The sequence below is a fragment of the Pleurodeles waltl genome, chromosome 3_1 (genome assembly GCF_031143425.1).
Source record: "Pleurodeles waltl isolate 20211129_DDA chromosome 3_1, aPleWal1.hap1.20221129, whole genome shotgun sequence".
In the NCBI taxonomy this organism is placed as follows: Eukaryota; Metazoa; Chordata; class Amphibia; order Caudata; family Salamandridae; genus Pleurodeles; species Pleurodeles waltl.
In genome coordinates, this window is record NC_090440.1 from 538,842,016 (window position 1) to 538,864,286 (window position 22,271).

The following is a 22,271-nucleotide window of genomic DNA, read 5'->3' on the forward strand; positions in this document are numbered from 1 at the left end:
CAGTAATGTACACAGTTTTGGCAAAAATGGCAATAAGCTATTTTAAAAGTGGACATAGCGCAAAAATCAACAGTTCCTGGGGGAGGTAAGTACAAGCTAGTTTAGCAGGTAAGTAAAGCACTTACAAGTTCAGTCTCCGGGGCATAGGCAGCCCACCGTTGGGGGTTCAAGTCAACCCCAAACAACCAGCAGTTTTTCATAAAATGGCAATAACCTATTTTAAAAGTGGACACAGTGCAAATTTCAAAAGTTCCTGGGGGAGATAAGTACAGTTTAGTTAAAAGGTAAGTAAAGCACTTACAAGTTCATTCTCCGGGGCATAGGTAGCCTACCGCTGGGGGTTCAAGTCAACCCCAAACACCCAGCACCAGCAACACAGGGCCGATCAGGTGCAGAGGTCAAAGAGGAGCCAAAATAACATGGGCGCCTATGGAGACAGGGGGTACTCCGGTTCCGGTCTACTGGCAGGTAAGTACCCGCGTCCTCAGGGGCAGACCAGGGAGGTTTAGTAGAGCACTAAGGGGCCCCAAGTAGGCACACAAAATACACCCTCAGTGGCATCGGGGCAGCCGGGTGCAGTGGGCAAACAGGGCGTCGGATTTGCAATAGGATTCAATGGAGGGACCCGAGGGTCACTCAGACGTTGCAGGCAGGGCACAGGGGGGATTCTCGGGACAGCCACTGACTGGGCAAGGGTGAGGGCCGCCTGCTGGTCACTGTTGCACCGGTGCAGTGCTTCTCCAGGTGTTGGATATCTTCATCCCGGGCAGACGCGGTCAGGGGGGTTCTCGGGATTCCCTTGGCAGGCGTCGTTGTGGGGGTGCAGAGAGGTCAGCCGGGGCTGGACACGTCGTCAGAGCGCCTGGGGGTCCTCTCTCAATCAAAGAAATTTGTAAAGTGTGCTACTCACCCGTGAGGGTCTCAAGGCGCTGGGGGGGGGGGGGGGGGAGGAGTGGGGTTTGGACGATCACTGTTCGAATAGCCATGTCTTGAAGTTTTTTCTGAAGAGAAGGAGGTCTTGGGTTTTGCGGAGGTTGATTGGGAGGGAGTTCCAGGCCTGTGGGGCGAGATATGAGAAGGATCATGGGTCATTGGTTTCTCTGGACATGGGCAGAGTGGTGGGGACTCACACTTCTGGAGTGAGGTGAGTGTCTCTTTAAAGATGGTTTCTTCTTTCTTTGGTTGGACAGGTCCACTGTCCACAGGAGTTATTGATCCTTTGTAGTTGCAGGGCAGTCCTCTGAGGTGGCTGGGCCTGCGGGATGCATCGCTGGTGCAGGTTCTCTGAAGTTGGAGACAGGCCGGTAGGGCTGGGGCCAAAGCAGTTGTCGTCTTCCTTCTTCTTTGCGGGGTTTTTCAGCTAGGCAGTCCTTCTTTGTAGGTCGTCAGCAATCTGAAGTCCTGGGTTCAGGGTCGCCCCTAAATACTGAATTTAGGGGTGTGTTAGGGTCACGGGCAGTAGCCAATGGCTACTGTCCTTGAGGGAGGCTACACCCTCCTTCTGCTCCCTCCCTATAGTATTTATTCCAATGTAATGCATTCGTTCTTTCCCCAGCTCTTCTGTGCAATGGGCTGCCTAGCGCCAACGCAGGCACCCTTGCAACATGGTGCAAGGGAGCCTCTGTTGCATGTAGGATTGTTTTTGTGGAGGAAGGGACACCTTCCTGCATAAAAAGCAATCCCCAGAGGCTTTTTCCTCTTTCTATGTGTGCTGCAAAATGCAGCACATGTAGAAAAAGGAAAAGATTAACAGAAATAAAGATATTTCTACTTGTACGCCTCACCGTGGAAGGTGTGGGTTTCTGGTGCATTCCCAGGTCCAGCACGTCTGGTAAATCTGTGAATGTGTCAAAAACCATGGATGTTGCGTTGGAACACCCACGCAACATTCAGGAAACACCTCCCTGGGACAGAGTAAGCCAATGCAGTGATTTGCACAGCAGTGCTTTACATGAGATTTATGAAACCATTCAGGGTTTCGCAAGGCGGCCTTGCGTGGCTTCATAGATCTCATTTTTGAGTTGTATCGCTTTTGCCCCTCATTGGGTGATCCAAGAGTGACGCAGTAGGGCTCACAGGTTTGGCCCTTAGTCTCAAACATTTCTGCAAGGAGTCCACACAAGACAGCTGTGTATTTGTTAAATGTTTTTCAGAATATGTGGGGAGAATTAAGGCGTACAAGGGTTTCACTCACTCAGCATAACGTGACAAGTAATTCAAGAACCTTAAGAAAGCCCATTAGGGCTTGTAACTTTCCTAAGATATGTTGAGGCTTTTTAAACATATTTTGAGGCTATAAGGTGGCACACTTCTGGAAGACGTCAGGAGCCAGACCCTTACACTCCCTGGATAATTTGTATCCAAAGAAAATCATATTTAAGTAAGTGATTTTACATTTTTTAAGTTAATTTTGTAACTATGTGCGTATAAAAGGTCTCCGTAATGTGTGCTGCAAATAAACCAGGACTATTCCTACGGCCCATTGTCAATCATTCAAAACATAACTGAAAGCAATTGAACGAGAAAGTACTTTCAAGTGCTATGTTTTTACTGAAAAACCCATGGCCATGATTGTTTTATAGTTTTATATTTTTGCCTTACTAGCTTTGCCATGAGTCCTGAGCTATGAATGTTTGGTACAGCATAAGTGCTTGTTTCTGAATTAAGTTTCTATAATCTAAAACTATATTATCTGCTAGGGGTGCTCATTGTAGAACTACAGGGTGATAGAATGTTTTGATATTGTAGCGGATATAAAATAGGTTTTATGCCATGTTTTGTTTCTGGAGTTAAAGGATGTAAAGCCTGTATTTGGAGCTCACCCAGTAAGGGAATGACTTGTGAACAGAATGTTTATCGCACCCCACATAATTTGTATATATTCCTGTATCTTGTTTTAAAGCCTAATCCTGCGCATATCTTTCCCTCATATAAGAAGAACAAAAGCGACAAAATTATAACCTTCCCCCTCAAAATTAGAACCTTCTCCCTCAAAATTAGAACCTTCTCTCAGGCGGATCCCTTATGAGGACTGGAGGCTAGTCATCCTCTACAAGAATTAAGCCATAGACATCTCATAAATGCAACCAGGATATTGCTTTATTTGATTGTGCTTTACACCTAGCATCTGTATTTTTACATTCTGAACCCTGTCAAAAGGATTTATATTTCTATCTGGAGTTTCAACATAAATAAATTCTGCAGTCCGATTCAATATCAGAAGCTGTAAGAGAGTCTGGCGCACTATCATAATTTCTGCGGCACTGTCCAGAATCATTATCTCCCAAGTCCTGCTCCGTAGAATTATCCCTATTTTGCAGAGCATGTGTTTAAGCTAGTCGGGCTACTTTTTTCTTTTTAAAGTGACTATTTGAGCCTGAACCTTTCCTTACCTTGATTGAAATAACTTCAGCTTTACGCCCTGATTAAACTTTATGCTTGGTTTCTACGGTACTCTGTCCATCAAATCCTCTAATTGAATACAAATACCGACCTACCACATTAATTGTGTCATGGTCCTTCAAATGTTGACCCACACTAGCTTGACTCCCGAGTCGACAGCGATCGAGTCTTTTTCTCATGTTTACTCTCTGCTTCTTTTTAGTTACTGGCATGTCTTTCTCCTTGCCAGAACACTCAATCTTAGCTTTTGCTATGAGATGCAGTTTGACAGCTTGTGACCTAAAGGTGTCACAGCCAACAGATGTATATATTTCAGAAATTAATTTCTGTAGCTCACGTTTTCTTTTTTAAATAAGAACCACCAATCTCTGGCATATGGCTGAATGTTACACAGAATGACCGAGTAAACTGTTTTAAAATTTCACATTAATCCCTTTCCCAAATTTAGAGCTGCTGCAGCTCTGTGCTCATTTTGTACTTGTTTTAATACATCTGGTAGACTCTCCAATGAGGGTGTGCCATGAGTAGTATATGTTATATACATGCCAGCTTTTACACTCCTCTACCAGTGGCACAATCTCACGGGGAAGAGATGGTCAGAATCCTGTGCTTGTCCTGGAGTGTTGTGTGAAGCTAGACCTCTTCCAACTAGTTGTCTTGCAAACAATCCAGAAGGCGATACTGCGATGCTTTACAGGCACTTTGCTCACAACAGTCTTAACAGTCTGTGGACTGATTACCTATATGGCAACCTGTGCCTATGGTGCAGGTCCTGCTGGAACTACTTTATCTGCTATGCTCTCAGTATGTACTGTCTAAGCCTCCTACATAAGGCTACTGCCTGCTTTAATATAACCATTACTTCTCTAGCCTGTAGGTTTCAGGAATTAGGAAAAGGCATATACCCTGCTAATAATGCGCCAGGTACCAATCATTACTTAAGGGACCCAGTCGGACATTCTGATGTGTGTGTAGTAATAGACCACCAATCCAGTTTTGGTGTTCTTGTTAAATCAAATGGGTCCTCTAAGTGAATGAATGAATGAAAGAGCCAACATTTCTAAAGCGTAAACACGCTCCATTACAGGTATCAAGGCATTATAGGGAGCTCTGCCAGAAAAAAGCACTAACAACTCTTGGGCAAGATGTTACAAGCAGCTCCCAAGACTCCTTTTAACATGAGAAACCATGTGATCCTGAGCCTACTTTGGGGAAAGCCAGGTTTTTAGGTCTTCTCTAAAACTGACCAAATTTCTGTTGGCCCTAAACTCAGTCTGTAATTTATTTCATAATTGGGCCGTTTTGGTCTTAAAAGACCCACCTTGACCTTCTTGAATTTTTGTATCTGAATCAGGTTAGCTGTCGCAGGGCTTATATTTCTCTTTGGCCTACAGACGTCAAACTTCTGTTCCATCAGTATTGGTCCATTTCCATTTACTGCCCTGTGACTATACAAAGAGCCATGAATATAATTTGTTTCTCCAAAGGCTGCCAGTCATTGTAGAGCTTTCAAGGCTGTTGATGGGGAGTCCATTCTAGTTTTAGTCAGGGGAAGTTTAGCTGCCAGTTTTTGGACCCTGAAGAGGCTATTGATCAAATATACCAATACCTCAACCAGCAATGTATTGCAGAAGTCCAGTCTCCTCAAAATTGTCCCTTGGACCATCAACATGCATGCAGGCTGAGGCAGTAAAGGGACAATTTTCCTCTAATTTCTCAATAGCCCAAAACAAGTCACTGCTGTTTTATTTATGTGCATTTCTAGGGAGAGCCTTTCATCCATGTAAATTCCCAAGTTACGCACAACTTGGGAGGATTACGGGTTCTTAGTGTTTGCCCATCACCAGAAATTCCTGCTGAATGCTTTAGAATGACTGGAGGGGGTGCAGAGAAGGAATTCCGTTTTACCTTCATTAAATTTTAGGTAGTTATTTTTTAACCAACCATCTCCGGTATGCAAACCTGAAAATTCTCCATTGACTCAGGGTTGTTATTCCCGTAGGATGCAATCAGCTGAGTATCATCAGCATAATTCACAAAGGTAATCCCATAGGATCTAATTAGCCTTAACAGAAGGCGTATGCAAGTCAGAATGTGCAGGAATGGCTGTAACTTTGCACGTGTAGAAATGCCCAGTATTGCCATCAACAGTATGAAAATCCAGACATGAGTTTTCAAGGGCATATGCAGCAATGGCATGTACAACAAAGTCTCCAGGCTGAAGCACAATTGTCTTGACTGCCACCGTGGGCAGTGTCAGGTTGAGGACTTTTTCTGCCCTACGCACAACCGCTGCAAAACAGTCTCCGTCCTCCATAGTCACGGGGGCGAAGAGACCAGGCCAGTGTCTGGTGAGGTGTCTAACCCAATTAGCATCCCCCAGTTCCTCTTACCAGTAGTCTTGTGGTTTGCAAAGGAGATGGTGGAATGCCTAAGGGTCATCAGATTCCTCCCAATCGCCCCCCTCACCCCAATCTATTAAATGAAAAAAGCACTGACTCTTACTCAGACATGGTACTATCCGACACCAGAGTTGGAGTTTTGGTGACACCAATTTGGCTCTGTATCATGACAATGGAGTCGGCTGTGCTGAGAACAGCAGCACCGAAGCGGGCTCCATGGAAGGTTGCAGCGTTGTGAGCAGTGTCATTCTGTGTCTGGCACCGAATCCATTGGGCATGACTGGCGCGGAGGGTGGATCCGCCGGCTGGAATCGAGTAGGTGTCCCTTTCGAACCCATGGGGCCCAAAGGAGCTCTAGAGTGATCAGGCCACCCAAATATAAGATGCATGGCCTCAAAAAACTCAGAGTCGGGTGAGGGTGACTCCAGTTCTAGGAAACTCTGGGAGGCATGGAGCAGACACAGGCACCACGGTAAAATGAGGCCTTGGGTATTGCTGTTGTGCCCTCACCTCATCGAAGGACTTGGACTGGCATAGTGAAGTTGAAGAGCACTTGGACTTCTTGGAAGTCTTGGACTACTTATGCTTGTAGGACTTACCAGATGACTTGAACTGAGACGACGATCATCAGAAGCATCTCTACAAGGGGTATTGGGATGAGCGACATGGTTTGAGAGAGCCATAGGTCATCCGATGTCAGGCAGCAAGGAGCTTCCGGGGACATTCCCTCAGTGCCTTTCTAACCATGGAGCGACAGCCCTTCCAGGCCTTGGAGTCCTGGTCCTTCTCCTAGTGCCACAGACAAGCCACGAGTGGGTCAGTCAAAGATATCTGCTGTGACAGGCATCACAGGCTTTGAAACCCACTGTTTTGAGGGGGCTCCCTTACCATACAAGGATAAACATTCTCCAAAATAGCCTCAACACAATTAAAAAAAAAAAAGCCAGTCAAATAGTGACTGGGGTAGCTCAATCTAGATCTGTGCTGACTGGTGAAAAAAATAACTGATGTCAGAGCACTGGAGTGGTGCCAATATAGGCACTGCGCACGTCACTTCCGGTGTGGTTGACACTGACGAAGCCACCTACCGGGGCGCATGGGTACTGCTAAAAAACTTCAAATGTACTACTTTAAAGTTTCAGGATCCAGTCTGAAGCCTGGCAAATATTCAGAAGGTGAGGAAACTACAGTTCAAAGTAACCATCAGAAAATACATGTACAGAAATAGGTGGCGAACACCTAAGGTATGTTTATATATGCGTGAAGATTAGTGCATAATCTGAACTCACCTGTTTTTTCGTAATGATCACCACTAGCAAAACACGCTGTAAATAGTTAAACTATTTGATAACATTGTTATTTCACATTTATATCAGCGTGGTCTTTCTTCATGCTTAGCAGAATGAGCCACCTTTGTGCTTGACATGAACTGCGCTTTCCTTAGTTTAATCATTCAAAGTCTTACATTTTCCCAACACTTCTCTGAATACATCTTGTTCACACAAGGTATTCTTTTAAATGTCCTTTCTAATATGGGCGGCCTGTTTTTGAGCATAAGGATCGGATTTAATTTTACAAATTCTCCTGATGCTCGCACCACAAAACAATAGTGCCCCTTTTCTTAAGGCCGTATTTGATAGAAAGTACATCCAATTGCAATGTACCTTTAATTTCTATCTCTTCCTGAAAATCCCTTCGAATACATTATGTTCTGATGCTCATACCGCGTACGTCAAGCTGGGAAACATTTAAGGACTGCAATATATGGTACCCTATCCCCTGTTTATTTCCAGGTGCCTGCTGCACTAAAAAGAAGTGCCCTAGATTGACACTGGCAAAAAGCCTCAAGGAAAGATAAGTAAATTCCCGTAGATACTGCTTACGAATATTGTTCATTGCCGTGAAAATGGTTCATAATTATGTGAAGAGAAAGAATCACGAAGGGTCACTAAATTGGGAATAGCTTTAATGTACCTGTAACTACTGGAGTCTATTGTGTTGCCTATTAATAGAAGGTTCCTGCAGAAATTGATCACAGCAACTGTCATGTTAAAAAGAATAGCTATTTAATATGCTGCTGTGAATATGATCAGTTTTGTACTGTATAGATATTACTGACATTTATGTCACAGCATTTCCCAGCAGACCAATGATACTAATTAAGTGGTCTGGATGAACAGATTAAAGCCTAGTATTTCATCTATTAGGCCAGTTTAAACTATTTCATAATCTTATCATGTGATTGAGAAACAAGAGTTCTTGTTTTAATGACAAAATATACTGTTGTGACAAATATTTTTTATTGCACATATACGATTTTACATATATTAAATTAATTATAGACTGGATGACTTTTTGTTGTAAGTATACACTCGACTGGTTTAGTGAAGGGGCCAGCTGGTTGAGCATATGGTGGTTGTATCACTTCAAATACAAGCAGATGAAATGAACACAGGAGTCTTCTGCCGACAATGAAATGGTACCACAATGATGATTTTATGTTCTGCTGTGTACCAGATACCTGAACGGATGTCTTTTGAGGATCATTGCTTCAACCACACAGCAGTTTTCTTTTCATTCCTGTCTGGCCATTTCCATTTGTCTGTAACTAATGTTATTGGATGGAATGTACATCATTGAGAATACACTTTACAAAACATAGGATAATAAAACAGACATCCGTTCCCATATTTCCCAGGCACTAATATTAGATTTCAGGCTCCAAGACAGTCCTTCAAGTAAGCCCTTCTTTGATAAACCTGTTCACTCCAAACAATCCTGCTTCTGGTGGGTTGCAGTCCTGTCGTTTGTTCTGTTACTTCACACCGAGGATAGGAAGTTTAACTCTATTCAATGATTAGGACTAATAATGGGGAAAGATAAGCTACTTACCTGTAATTCTAGTTCTCTATAACCGGAATCTTCATTGACTTCCGTAGCTAATATTGACATCAAGAAGCTAAATTCACAAAGTCAGGGTTCTAAGGTTCTGTCAAAACAAACTAAAAGAGCCAGCACAGGGAATGATGAGGCACTTCAGATTTTGGCTAACTCAAAAAGAATGAGTCATGTTTTTCCCGCTCTAGTGAATTGCCTATTACACCCCATTTAGCTCATTTTAACACGTGTTTAATTTAAAAAGGATCCAAGAGTGTTGAGGTCAGTCAACTAATATGGTAGTTGTGACATTTATCATTAGACATGTTCATATTTAAAAATAAAAAAATAGGATTCAGTCAATATTAGCTGCAGGTAAAATTGTACAATGTATTTATATTCATAGTGGCAGCACTATTCGGTGTTCGTGATTCTTGCAAGTGAGACCAAGAATAACAGAGACCTTGTCTTACTTCTTTGAAAGGCAGGCGAATAAATACAAATATTGTTATTAAGATCCTTCTTCTAATTTCATTGTCAACATTAAATAAAGCTCGGTGACTCTGCTTTCAACACTCTGGAGCAACTTGATAACAAACTGGCAGTGTTAGATGCACCGTGAATGAGTCTGCTGCCCATCTTACTCAATTTTATATATTTTTTCTTCATAAATAAAGAAAAGCTCTTTCATTGTAGTTACTTAAGTTTTTAATTTCATTTGGAATCGTTTATGAGAATGAGGGGGAGAAGAAGAGACGGAAAAAAACATATTTAGAAAGACAATGCTTAAAAATATTTTCATCTCACTCCTTAATGATGTTTTTTTGGTGCATTCTGATAGCAAACAGAACTTTTAAAACCACATGAGCAATAAATGATTTACACCCTGACCAACCCTTTCCCCTTTTCTAATAATAAATATCAATGCGAGGCAAAAGAAAAGGGAAGAGTACCAAATGTTTTTTTTAGAGATTTACACTCCCCCATCGGTCATTTTTTAATTCAGTGTATCTCTTTAGTAAGTAGTTTATCAAATTCGTGACTAAACAGATTCACAGTAAGCTAAGAAGCACTGAGACTCTTATAAAGATTCCATTATTGACACTTGGAGGATGGCGGGGGCAGGGGGAACATTCCACGGAAAAGCAGTGGAGTGATGACTTCTCTAAGGGCTATTTGTGATAAGAAAGAATGTTTTCTAAACAAAATAGATCAATATTATTTTATTTCAAACTGACAATATTCACAGATCATAACTGCAAATTATTGTTCAGACTGCCATACATCATACAAGGTAAAACTTTTCAGGGCTGTAAGGCACTCGGCCAGAAAAACCTGGCTGATATACAACACCCTTGAGGACTGTACTGTAAAAGAAGCATTATCTGGGCTCCATGTGAACAGAACTCACTTTAGCTAAACTTTGTCTTTGTCAAAAACATGGTCAACAACAGTAAATGTGGACAGGCTGCTTGCTTTTGGAAGCCATGAACTTATACTCGTGTAACTGACTATTCTGAATACAAACCCCAATTCTGAGAATTTCAAATAATGGCAGTGAACTCTAGGCTCACTAGAAAAGGCAGATGTATCCATGCTGATTTCTCTTTAGCAAATTAAGAGATGTGTCGAGGCTAGTCAGAATTAATGGTGTCTTAAGGCTTTGACCGTTTTGTCTCGTTCGTTAATAAAATTACATCTCCAAACCTCCAGGCCACCAAGTGCTGCACTGCAGCGTCTTCACAAGAAACATAAAATAACTGTATTTTCTGCCTTCAGTTCCTTCAAGGTTGCTGGCAAGCAGGTCACTCTGGTTGACAGTTGAATTTTCTCCCGCATGTTAAACATTATCTGACTGTACATCAACGGATGATGTCTAGCATTGCAACTACTCTCCAAAGTGGACTGACTGAGACAAGCAACATATGTTCCATTGTCAAGTGAAATATATATATATATATATATATATATATATATATATATCTTTCACCTGCTGAGAAGTACAAAATGAACTATCATTGTATACACTGTATGGCTTGAGACACATGTATTCCCAACAGCCAGAAGAATCCGCAAGTAGATATGGAACTTAGCAATAACCTTACTACTAAGGTACCCACAGCACTCAAGGTGCCACCAGCCAACCACCAGTAGACACTAAAAGTTGTACTGAGTGATTGTGACAAATCTTGCTGTCTATGAGCGCTTTTTACTTATGGTGAGGAGTTGCTCAGTAAACTGTTAAATACAGATGTTGTGATTATTGCAAGTCTGTGCCTTCCTTTTGCTTGCGCGTTCCTTTAATTACTTCAGGTCATGAGGGTCCTTGCTGGGAGCGTCGATCCTCCAGCATTCTGCACACCCACATAGAGACCACTTCAACACTACCGTCGTCATACTGCATGATGAATGGGTGACCCTGAGAAAATGAAAGAGAAGATTCAGCTTTGGTCACAAGAGTATCTAATCCTATCCAAGCCATGCACTCAGTCCGAGCTCTTGGATGCAGAGCACAACAATGATCAGAGGTACCAGTATACAGACACCTAAATTGGGACCTTTTTAGATTAGAAAAGAGACTACTCCATGGAACAAGGCAGCAGAAGAGGAGTAGTAAATCTGCAATCAGACAGTCTCCACTAGAACAAGTTACTTACCGAACCACAGATTCCTCACCTTTAAAATATCCCCTGGTGCCAGACTGAATCAGGAAGATTTCACAGCTGTACTCCTGTGTGCAGCTAGGTGGCACTGTGCAGCTCTGCAAAGCATTGTTCTGCTCCAGAAGTTACGAAGAAGGCTGTATGTATGAGCTACCCTTGTACACTGACAACAGTTTCCTTTTAACTCGGTCTGCTCCCTCAAACGCAGATCCAAGTAATAATCAGGAATAGCAGTATGTCTATTGGGACCTTTCCAGTAGGAAAAAGAGACCATTCCACAGAACAGGGAGGTGGGAGAGTGGAAAGGAACCTGGGGTTAGATAGGCGGTCAAGGCAGGAATGTGTCCTGAATGTGTGTACTGATGCCCATGTAGGAGCCTGACAGAAGTCCAACACAGCTAATCCTCGTGCCAGCGCAAGCAGCCTTAGGCCTTGATCTAATGGGTCTTTAATCCTTCCAGATGCTGCTTCTTGACCAGTGTTCCGCAGATCTTTACGCAGAGGGCTCTCCATCTTGACAGGGTCCTTTTCCACACTGCCTTGCATTTCTTCGCCCCAGAGAACCCCACAAAGAGCTGATCATCCACCTGGTGGTCCATGTTGTGATCAATGTAAAAGACTCTTCTGGGATCCCACCAATGGAGTCTCTCCTCCTTTTTTGAGGAGAGGATTATCAAAGAACGTTTGGAGAAGGATGGACTGCCCAATGTGAAACGTGGTCACAACTTCAAGCAAGAAGGCCACCCTGGTACACAACACTGCTTTATTAGGGGTAAAAAGTGGTATAGAGCAGGTGCACCAAAAAGACTGGTGTTAACTCATGAGTTACCGTAACCAGAAACAAATTCTTAAGAGTTAAAGATCTGTAGAGGGCAGCTGTGCAGAGGTTTGAATGGCATGCACTTGAGAAAAGTGAGGACCAAATGAACAAGTTACTTACCTCTGGTAACACCTTATCTGGTACAGAAGCTATCTAGCCACAGATTTCTTACCTTAGAATATTCCCCAGACTAGATCGGAAAATGTTTGAGTAGTCCCTTTGCTCACCGGTAGGTGGCGTCGTTCAGCTATGCATGATGTTGTCTGCACTGGAAGTGACATGTGCAGCGCATATACAGGCACCATCCCACTGATTTCAGTTTGCGACTATTTTCCATGCTAAAAGCAAGAAACCATGCTTGTAACTGTGAGTGGTGATAACCGACGTAGCTGCCTGACAGATGTCTGGGACTAGGACACTTGAGCTAGCAGAGGTCGCAGCGTTGGCTCTGGTGAAGTGAGCCCCTAAGCCCTCAGTGAGTTACTTCTTGACCACTGCGCTGCAGATTTTTTTTTAGAGAGGACAATCCGCCAGGAGATGGCTCTCTTCAGGTACTGCCTTTCCGTTCTTCACACCAACAAATCCAATAAAGAGTTTATTGTCGACTCCAAATCCTCAGGTATGATGAATGTAGAACAACGCTCTTTTTAGATACAATCAGTGGAGTCTCTCCTCTTCCTTGGTAGGATGGGGCGGGTGAAGAAAGTAGGCAGCGTGAGCGATGCTTTGCCTAACATGAAAGGTAGTGACAACCTTGACTAGGAAGGAGGCACGGGTCCTAAGGACTAGCTTGTCTGGAAAAAAGGTAATATATGGGAGTGTTGATCCGGCAACCGCAAGAAAGCTGAGATGGCCAAAACATACCCTTTAGCTGTGTGCACAGTAAGGCCTCGGCCGGGCAAGAGATAAGGCAAACAAAAGGTTTTCGGACAGGGGTGCAGACAGAGTGTCAATGGACTTAGCAGCACACCAAGCCACAAATTTGTCCCATTGGCAGGCGTATACTGTTTTAGTTGAGGGACACCTGGCTGACAGAATGACAGAACACACTTCTGGAGGGAGGTCAAAAACTTTCAACTGTTGCCCCTCAATCACCACGCATGAAGATAAAGAATGTGCAGGTTAGGGTGCAGGACCCTGGCCTGTTGCTTTGACAGGAGATCCTCCTGAAAGGGCAGTATGATCTAGGACAGATGCTCGTGATCAGGAGTTTAGGGGTCCAGACTATCCGAGCCCAATCCAGGGACACAAGAATTACTTGGTCCTGCTTCTTCCTGATCTTCTTGAGAACCTGGGCAGGAGTGTTATTAGTGGAAAGTTGCACATGAGTTCTGAGTGTCACTCAAGACGAAATGCGTCTCCAAGTGAGACCTGTCTTGGAAACTTCAGCATGTATACATGCTGACTTTGTGCATTACTGGTGGTGGGGAAATGATCTAATCAAGGATCTCACCAATCTCTGAAGAGGTCTTGCACCACCTCTGGAACACAACGCCATTGTGATCCGCAAGACATCAATGGCTGGATTTGTCTGCTCTGTCATTCAGAGAGCCCGACAGATGTTGAACCACCAGGAAAATGCGATGACATTCAATGCATATTCAGAGAAGCCGGGCCTCTTGACACAAGGTCCAGGACCCCACCACACCCTGCTTATTGCAATATACCTTTGTGGCGATGTTGTCCGTGAACACCCAAACCATTCTTCCCCTGAGGGAAGGAAGAAAGGCTTTCAATGCTAGGTGAATCGTTATGCGTTCTATCAGGTATACGTGGAACTGAGATTCCACCGGAGACCAGAGTCCTCATTTCCACCTCTCCCAGATGGCCACCCCAACCCAGGAGAGGCACATCTATCACCTTTGTGAATTCTGAGTTGGAAAGTTACAGGGGTCTCCCGCTGACCCAGTCGTTATCCATCAGCCACCACTGCAGATCTTTTGCAGTTTCCTCTGATATCTGTTCCAGGTCAGAGAGATTCCCCTAGTGCTGCACCTGTTGGGACTTCAAATCCCACTACAGAGCCCGCATATGCCAACTGGCATGTTTTACCTTCATGATGCAGGAGAATATAAGACCCAGGAGCTTCAGAGTCGGTTTCATTGAAATCTAAGATAGAGGCTGAAACATTGGAGTCGTAGCTCAAATATCCAGGACTCATGTTTCCTGAGGCTAAACCCCAAACTGCACCCTATTCTGATCAGCTCGGATGAAATTGATCACAAAATTTGCTGTAACCTGGAAGAGCGAGAACCCACCTTCAACAACCGTCGAGATAAGGGTAGACTGGAACCCTTAAACTCCGCAGATGTGCTACAACCACCAACATTACCTTGGTGAACACCTGAGGGGTGCTGGTAATGCAAAATGGGAGCACAGCAAACTGATAATGCTCGGGCTATCGTGAACCGCAGGCAGCATCTGTGGGTAAGCAGGACAGGGATATGGAAATAGGCATCCTGCAATTCCACCACTACCATCCAGTCTCCAAGGTCGAGGGCAGACAGGACCTGAGTGTGAGCATCTTGAACTTTTCTTTGTTTAGTCAGAAGTTGAAGGGCGTGGGTCTAGTACAGGGCGCAGGTCTCACTCCTTTTTTGACATCAGAAAGTAGCAAGAATATCACCAGACCTACTTCTGATGCCAGAATCCTCTCAACTGCACCTTCGGCCAGAAGAGCCAGCACTTCCTGTCGCAAAGGCAGAAGGTAGTCCTCCACATCAGCTGATCAAGGTGTGTTGGCAAGGGTGGTGGGGTCAGTTGGAAAGGTAGGGAGTAACCCTGCTGAACAGTCTGAAGCACCCCTTTACTCGATGTTGTCTCCTGCCACTGGGGCAGGTGGTGCTTAATCCTGCCACTAACTGGGTGCTCATGATGGTGTGAGTGAATTTTAAAGTGACTTTGAGGCTGAAGGCAGGGTTGTGGGATGGCAGATTGGGTAGACCTCTGCGAGGTTTGTGGGAGCCTTTCCCACAGCCACAACTGGGGTGCCTGCTGGCCGTGGTGGATAGGGGGGATGGGGCATGGTTGATAGTCCCTACTGTAGTCTTGAAAGGAGCAGAAGGTGGAATGTGGCTGCTGTGGAGACATGGTGAGCCCCAATGACCAAGCTGTGGCCCTACTATCTTTAAAATGCTCAAGTGCCAACTCTTTCTTGTCACTAAAAAGGCAAGTGCCATCGAAGGGTATGACCACAAGGGATGCCTGGAGATCCCTGAAAAGCTAGCTGTTCTCAGCCAGCTGTAACATTGAATTGCCACAGTGGATGCAATGGTTCTGCCCAGCTAGTCGGCTGCATCCAGTCTGCATATGATTGTGAACTTCCCTGCATCCCTCCCATCAGTAATAGCTTAGGAGAGTATGACTCGGGCCTCTTCAGAGACTATGGGCAACACTTGTGCAACCAAATCCCATACAGTATAGGAATATTGGCCCATTAATCATGCAGTGTTCACTGACTGCAGTGGAAGGCTGGTGGAAGACAAAATCTTTTTCCTGAAGGATCCCAGCCTTTGGATCCCCTAACTAGTGGTGTTGTGGGGATCCCCCGGGATTTATTTTGGAGGTGGAGGCATGGACCGCCAAGCTCTCAGCAATGGGATGCTGGGTGAAGGCTGATTCTCCAAGTGGGGGTGATGGCAGCAAGAGATGGTCCTGTGTACAGAAGTGCTTGGCCTAGGCCTGAGCAGGACATCAGTGAAGGCTTCATTGAAGGAGAATAGGGTTTCTCAGGGAGGCATGCCAGGTTAAAGCAACTCTGTCAAGACACTAGTCTTGACTTCTACCATAGGCAGTGTCCGGTCCAAGACCTCAGCCGAACCTTTGAACCACCATCGGGAAGGAGGCCCCTTCCCCCCATAGCCAGTGAGGAAAGAAAGAGGAAGCCAGTGTTTGGTGAGGTGTCCAGACTACAGGCATCAATCACGTCCTAATACCAGGTGATGTCAGTCATGGACTCTCCTACAGGGTCGTAATAACCATAGAGATCCTGAGCTCCTCCCAATTTGTGTTCCTCAGGGGGCCCTTGAAGAAAATAGAGCTCCTTTTTCAATTCAGGCCACGTGGGCTAGTTAGTGCGGGAACTCATGTCATGAGATGCAGGTCCGGCTTTATATCGAAGCCGGGAATCATGATGGGTTCAGTGCCACTGTAACTGTTCTCAGAGGTTGCAAAGTTGTGGCCCATCTGGAGCCAATACAGATCCTGAGGGATGGCGCAGAGAGCGAACCTGTTAGCAAGAACCCAGTCACAGTCCCTTCTGTATCGATGGGAGGCACCCGGACACCTAGCCTGCCACTTGAATGTGGCTTCCAGGTCCTGCTTGTTCCAGACTGGTCCAGTGACACCGCAGCGGCCTGGGTTTTCTGTCTGTGTTTTCCCACTCATCGTTCTTCCCGCCAACAGAAGCCCTGCCAACTCCAGTACCTATTAATGCAGGCCACAATGTGAGTGCGCAGCGGGCGCACCGCTGGCACACCAAAGGCAAGCCTATCTGCGCTTAGCCGCACCTGAACTGCGCCCTGTGCCACGATCCCTGGCTCTCCCCTCCTTCCGAAGATACACCATCAACCGAGCTTTACACTCTCGACCCTGGATGCCGCAAGAAACACTGCCAGAGCACCGACCCACGCTCCATGTTAGGACCTTTCACCTGCACCCACTGCCACTTCATCTGCCACAGGACACACCCCAGCCCACCGACCTTCTCCACCCTTAACACACCACAGACACCACCTGAACAAAAACACCATCAACAAATGCTCACTATGCAAGCATTTCACCAAATTATGAGACCTCATCACCACCCTGCACCAGACATCATTTTCCTCACCGAGACCTGGCTCAACCAAACATCCTCCCCAGACTTTGCCACAGCGATCCCCAACAGATATAAAATCACTCACCAGGACTGCACCAACAAGCCGGGAGGAGGAATAGCCATCGTCCACAAAGAGACCATAGAGTGCACCACCACCACCCCTATGGAACATCCCAACTTCAAGCTCACACGGATGACAAAACAACTATCAGAGGCACCCTTGCATACTGAGCCCCGGGCCCGCGCTCCACTTTCTGTAACACAATCGCAGACTTCATTGCGCCCCTAGCCTTAAACTCCAAGGACTACATCTTCTTCGGCGACCTAAATTTCCCTATCGACGACTCCAACCACAACAACACTGCACACCTCCTCAACACTATGAGCAGCCTTGGATTGACCCAGATTATACATGACCCTACACACACCACAGGACACATGCTGGACCTCTTTTCACCTCCAGCAACCGCATCAAATTCAGACATGTCACAAAACTCACATGGACTGATGGCTCCATCATCCACTTCAGCATCTTCAGCCCCCGCATCTCCACTCCAAAGATGACCAGCACCCCCCACCAGAGGTGGAACAAAATCTCAGAGACCAGCTTGGCAGACGTCCTCAACACCTCCAACCCCGCTACCACCATCAATCTCAAACAGGGAGTGAAAAACGTTAACGCCTGGATCACCAATTGGGCTGACAGCATCATTCCCATCAAAAGCAACATCCAGAGGAAATCCTCCAAAAAGGCCAGATGGTACACCAAAGAACTCAGAACAGCGAAACAAGACAGCAAATTGCTGGAGAGAAAATGACACACCCGTAAGGGCACCTCCAATAGAGCAACCTTCAATAGCTCCCTCAACTTCTACCACCGCCTGCTGAGAGCAACAAAGAAGACAGCCCTTGCCGCAAATATTGAAACCAGTGCCAACAACACCAAGCAACTTTTTAACAACGTTAAAGAATTCTCCAACCTAGCTGCCAGCGAAAACACTCTGCTACAAAATTGCTCACTTCTTCCACAACAAGATCTCAACCGTATACAGAAACTTCGAACCCTAACCCGCACCTATGGACTGCCTTGACACATACACCACCACCGTAACAGATACAAACCACACACTGACCACCTGTAACATCCTCTCCACCCAGGACATCACCTCCACCTTAAAATCCATCCACCGGGGAGCTCCCACAGACCCATGCCCGTACCACATCTTCCATCTTGTAAACCAAAGGATGGACCAGGAACTCACCACCCTGCTCAACACCTCTAGCACCATTATAACATTTACCGACACTTGGAAACATGCTGAAGTCAGACCACTACTCAAAAAAAATCTCCGCCAACCCCAGCAAACTCAAAAACTACAGGCAAATCTCCCTGTTCTCATCCCCAGCCAAGGTACTGGAAAAGATCTTCAAGAAGCAACTCATTAAATACCTGGAGCAGAACCAGCTACTTGGCGCCTCCCAATCTAGCTTCTGCAGCAATCAGCACAGAAACTGCCCTGATCGCAGCAACCAACGTCTGACATCTGAACCCTCCTCAACTGAGGAGAAATAACAGCTTTGATCCTCCTCGACCTCTCGCAGCCTTCAAAACCTTACCCCACCACCTGCTGATCGAAAGACTCCACCACATCAGCAGCCAATGGGGCGTGCTCAGATGGATCACCCCCTTCCTCACTAGAAGAACCCAAAGGATCCACCTCCCACTACTCACCTCTGAACCCAAAGAGATCACCTGCAGCGTCCCCCAGGGCTCAAGCCTCAGCCCCACATTCTTCAACACATATATGACCTTGCTGGACAACATCGTCAGATCCCACAGTCTCAACATAATTTTCAACGCAGACGACACTCAACTCCATCCTCTCACTCACCGACTACCCCTCCACCACCAAAACCAACTTCCACAGATGCATGAGAAGCGTTGCTGACTGGATGAAGAACAATTACCTGCAGCTGAACACAGACGAGATGGAAGTAATGATCTTTGGCAACACATGGAATGACTCCTGGTGGCCATCAGATCTGGGAATCGCACACACTCCCACCAACCACGCCAGAAACCTGGAAACATCATTGACAACAAGCTCACCATGAAATCACAGAGAAACGCTGTCTACCCTTCCTGCTTCTTCACTTTGCGCAAGCTACCCAAGAACTTCAAGTGGCTACCCCTACACAAGATGCATTGTAACACAGGCCCTCATCACCAGCTGACTGGACTACTGTTGCCGCACACCTCCTACAAAGACATCAGACAATACAGAATGCCGCAGCCAAACTCATCTTCTGCTTTCCTGAAAATTCCACATCACAACTCACCACAGGCAACTCCACTGGCTTACCGTACAGAAGAGATGGCAATTCAAGCTGCTGACACACGCACACAAGGTGCTACACAACCAAGTACCCACATACATTAACCACAGCCTGTACTTTCACCAACCGTCAAGAAGACTACGCAATGCTTTCTTGTCACTTGCCCACACGCCTTCTCTCACACTGCAGCAAAGACTTGGAACAGTCTCCCCATGCACTTCCGGACCATCACTTCACTTCCAGGATTCCGAATGGCCCCTCAAGACCTAGCTGTTCGAATAAACCTCCAGGCCCTGCAAATGTCTGGATACCCTATCCTGTGATTATCCACGCTTTTTAAATCCAGATTGACTGATTGATGGGGCTCAAAGGAGACCCAAAGGTGCCCAGCCACATTAAACTGAAGCTCATGGCATCTTAAAATTCTCAAAGTTGGGCGGGGCTCTGGAAGCGTGGATCAGACCATGGCTAAGGCTCCACAGGGATGACCTGGTAGCAGGGCATAGACTTGTGGCGTCATTCCCATGCCTCGGTTGAAGAATGGGACTGGTGCAGAAATGTTGAAGACTTCTTTTTAAGGGATCTACCTGGAGTCTGAGATCTCGACAATGGCCAGTGTGAGCGATTCCGATAGTGGTCACAAGATGTCCCTCATGAATGGAACCTGGAGTGGTGTGGTGGCACGTGCCGAGCAGCCAGAAGTTTCATTAGCTGCTCGTGGATGGCATTCGGATTTATGGTCTTACAATCCTGGCAGGCCTTAGAGTCATGGTCCTTCTACATGCACTAAAGATATACCAAGTGGGGAGGGGGGCGTTTGTCACAGTTATTTTTGCCTGTGGAAAGCACCCCATGGTTTACAACCAGTTGATTTTGTGGGAGACATACTCCAAAAAGATGGGGAAAAGCACACTTGGCGTGGATGTCAACAAAATGGTTGAAAAAGTCATAAAAAAATGTGACGACTGCCGGGGGGCAGGCCCACCTTCATCAGACAATCATCAAGGTGGGGAAAAACTGGAATCCACAAACTCACAAGCCCAAAGAGGAGCACAGCAAACTGAAAATGCTCTGAACCCACCATGAACAGCAGGTAAGCCTGTGGGAATGAAAGAGGGCTATATGAAAATAAGTGTAATTCAAGTGCAGCTCTACTGTAAGTGCTGTATCCTGCCTTGTCCTAGGTGGCTGTGCGCCAAGAAGGGCATACTAAAGAGTTTTGGTGCAGGTGGGTGGGGTGGAAGACTGAGCAGAACAATGCATTACTGAAATTCTCTACCGTAGCTATAGGAGGAACAAAAGAAGGAGTGCTGCTGGTGAGGGGCAGCGGTCAGTCTTTCGGAGCGAGCCGTGACCCTGCCACCCTTAAAGTGCTCCAGCGCTGCATCCACCTTGTCACCAAAGATTAAGTTTCGATAATGCCTTTGCTGGTAGAGACTATCAGCAGATTCCTCACCTTCGAATATTATCCACCCACAAAACTGGCTTTGGAAAATAGTAGGTGGCACTGTTAAGCTCTGCACTGAAGAGATGCTGTGGTTCTGACATAAGAGCCACCCTGGTGCGCTGACATCAGTTTCTTTCATGACTATTTCCACACCTAAAACATAGAGCCACGTAAAAAACAGTGTGCACAATTTAATGGGATCTTTGGGGTCAGGAGCCCAGTTCACAGAGTGGGGAGGATGGGAGGGTCAGTGAGGCATCTGTGGTTAGGTAGAATCTATACCAGAAAAGGGATTACTGAAAGTAAGTAACCTATTCTTCTGATAGAGACTTCTAACCGCAGACTGCTCAACTTAGAATAGATACCCAAGCAGTACCTCCCCAGAGGATGTTCTGCAAACTGGTTCAAACCAAAAGGTCCTTGAGGACCGAGTGAGCGAAATGCCCATCTCAATGGACCTCACTGGCCAGTCAGTAGTGTTTTTTTAATGTGTAACATGACGCCCACGTAAAAGCTTGGCAGATGACCAGGACAGGTACCCCCGTGTGCCAACACAGTAGTATAGGCCTTGGTGAAGTGGCCCATAAGCCTTTGGGTATTAAACAGATGGTAATACAGAGTAGAACCCATTGAGAGATAGTCCGCTTCTGTACAGCCTCGCTCTTTTTTTGCTCCAGTGAACCAGATGAAGAGCTGATTGCCCATTTGATGGTCTTTGATGCAATCAATATTGAACGAGAGAGCTCTCCTCGGGTCCAGGCAATTGAGTCTCTCCTTCTCCTCTTTAGAAGGATGAGGTGGAGCAAAAAATGTAAGCAGAGTGATACTCTAACCAACATGAAATGGGATGACAACCTTCAGCAGGAAAGTGGCACACATTCCAAAGGACCCAATTGTCATTTAAAAGGCTGGTTGTACGGATGATGAACCCACAGAGTTTGAAGCTGGCTGCCCCTCCTCCTGGCTGTCTGGAAAGACTGTCTTGACAGTCAAGAGCCACAAAGAACAGCTGGGTAAAGAATCAAGGGGGAAACACGTGACAAACATAAGGACCAGACTGAGGACCCATAGGGGCATCACGAAAGGGAAAGGCCAAAGAGCCGATAGATAACCTTTAACAGTGCAAAGTGCAAGACCTTGCTGGGCTAAAGATAGAACAAACAGCAACAACTCTGACAGTAGTGCAGTAAGGGTCTCCACATGATGAGGTACACCAGGCCACAAACCTTTCCCAGTGGCAGGTGTATGCAGTTTTAGTGCATGAAGTTGGAGAGCGTAGTGGTTCGGTGCAGGACCCTCAACCTGAAGGGGCAGCCTGATCAGAGGACCAATGCTCATGGTCAGGAGTTCGGGATACCATATACTATGTGCCCAATACAGAGCCACGAGGATGAACTGGGTGTTGAGAAGGCATAGATCTAGTATAGGACAAAGCCCTTGGCACCAGGAAGTAGCAAGAATATTTACCACGTCCTACTTCTGGCACAGGTACCCTCTTGCTGCT

At 45.8% G+C, this 22,271-nt stretch overlaps 1 protein-coding gene across 1 annotated transcript in view; it reads right to left on the minus strand.

Annotated features, from left to right (window-relative positions):
• Positions 1-9,889: 9,889 nt before the first annotated feature.
• The window catches only part of MAP2K5 (mitogen-activated protein kinase kinase 5), a 1,242,853-nt gene continuing 1,230,471 nt past the window's right edge, over positions 9,890-22,271 (minus strand). The window contains exon 22 of the mRNA XM_069222863.1: positions 9,890-11,100. Within this exon, the coding sequence (XP_069078964.1) occupies positions 10,996-11,100 (105 nt within the window). The 3' untranslated portion in view covers positions 9,890-10,995. The remainder of the gene's footprint in view (positions 11,101-22,271) is intronic.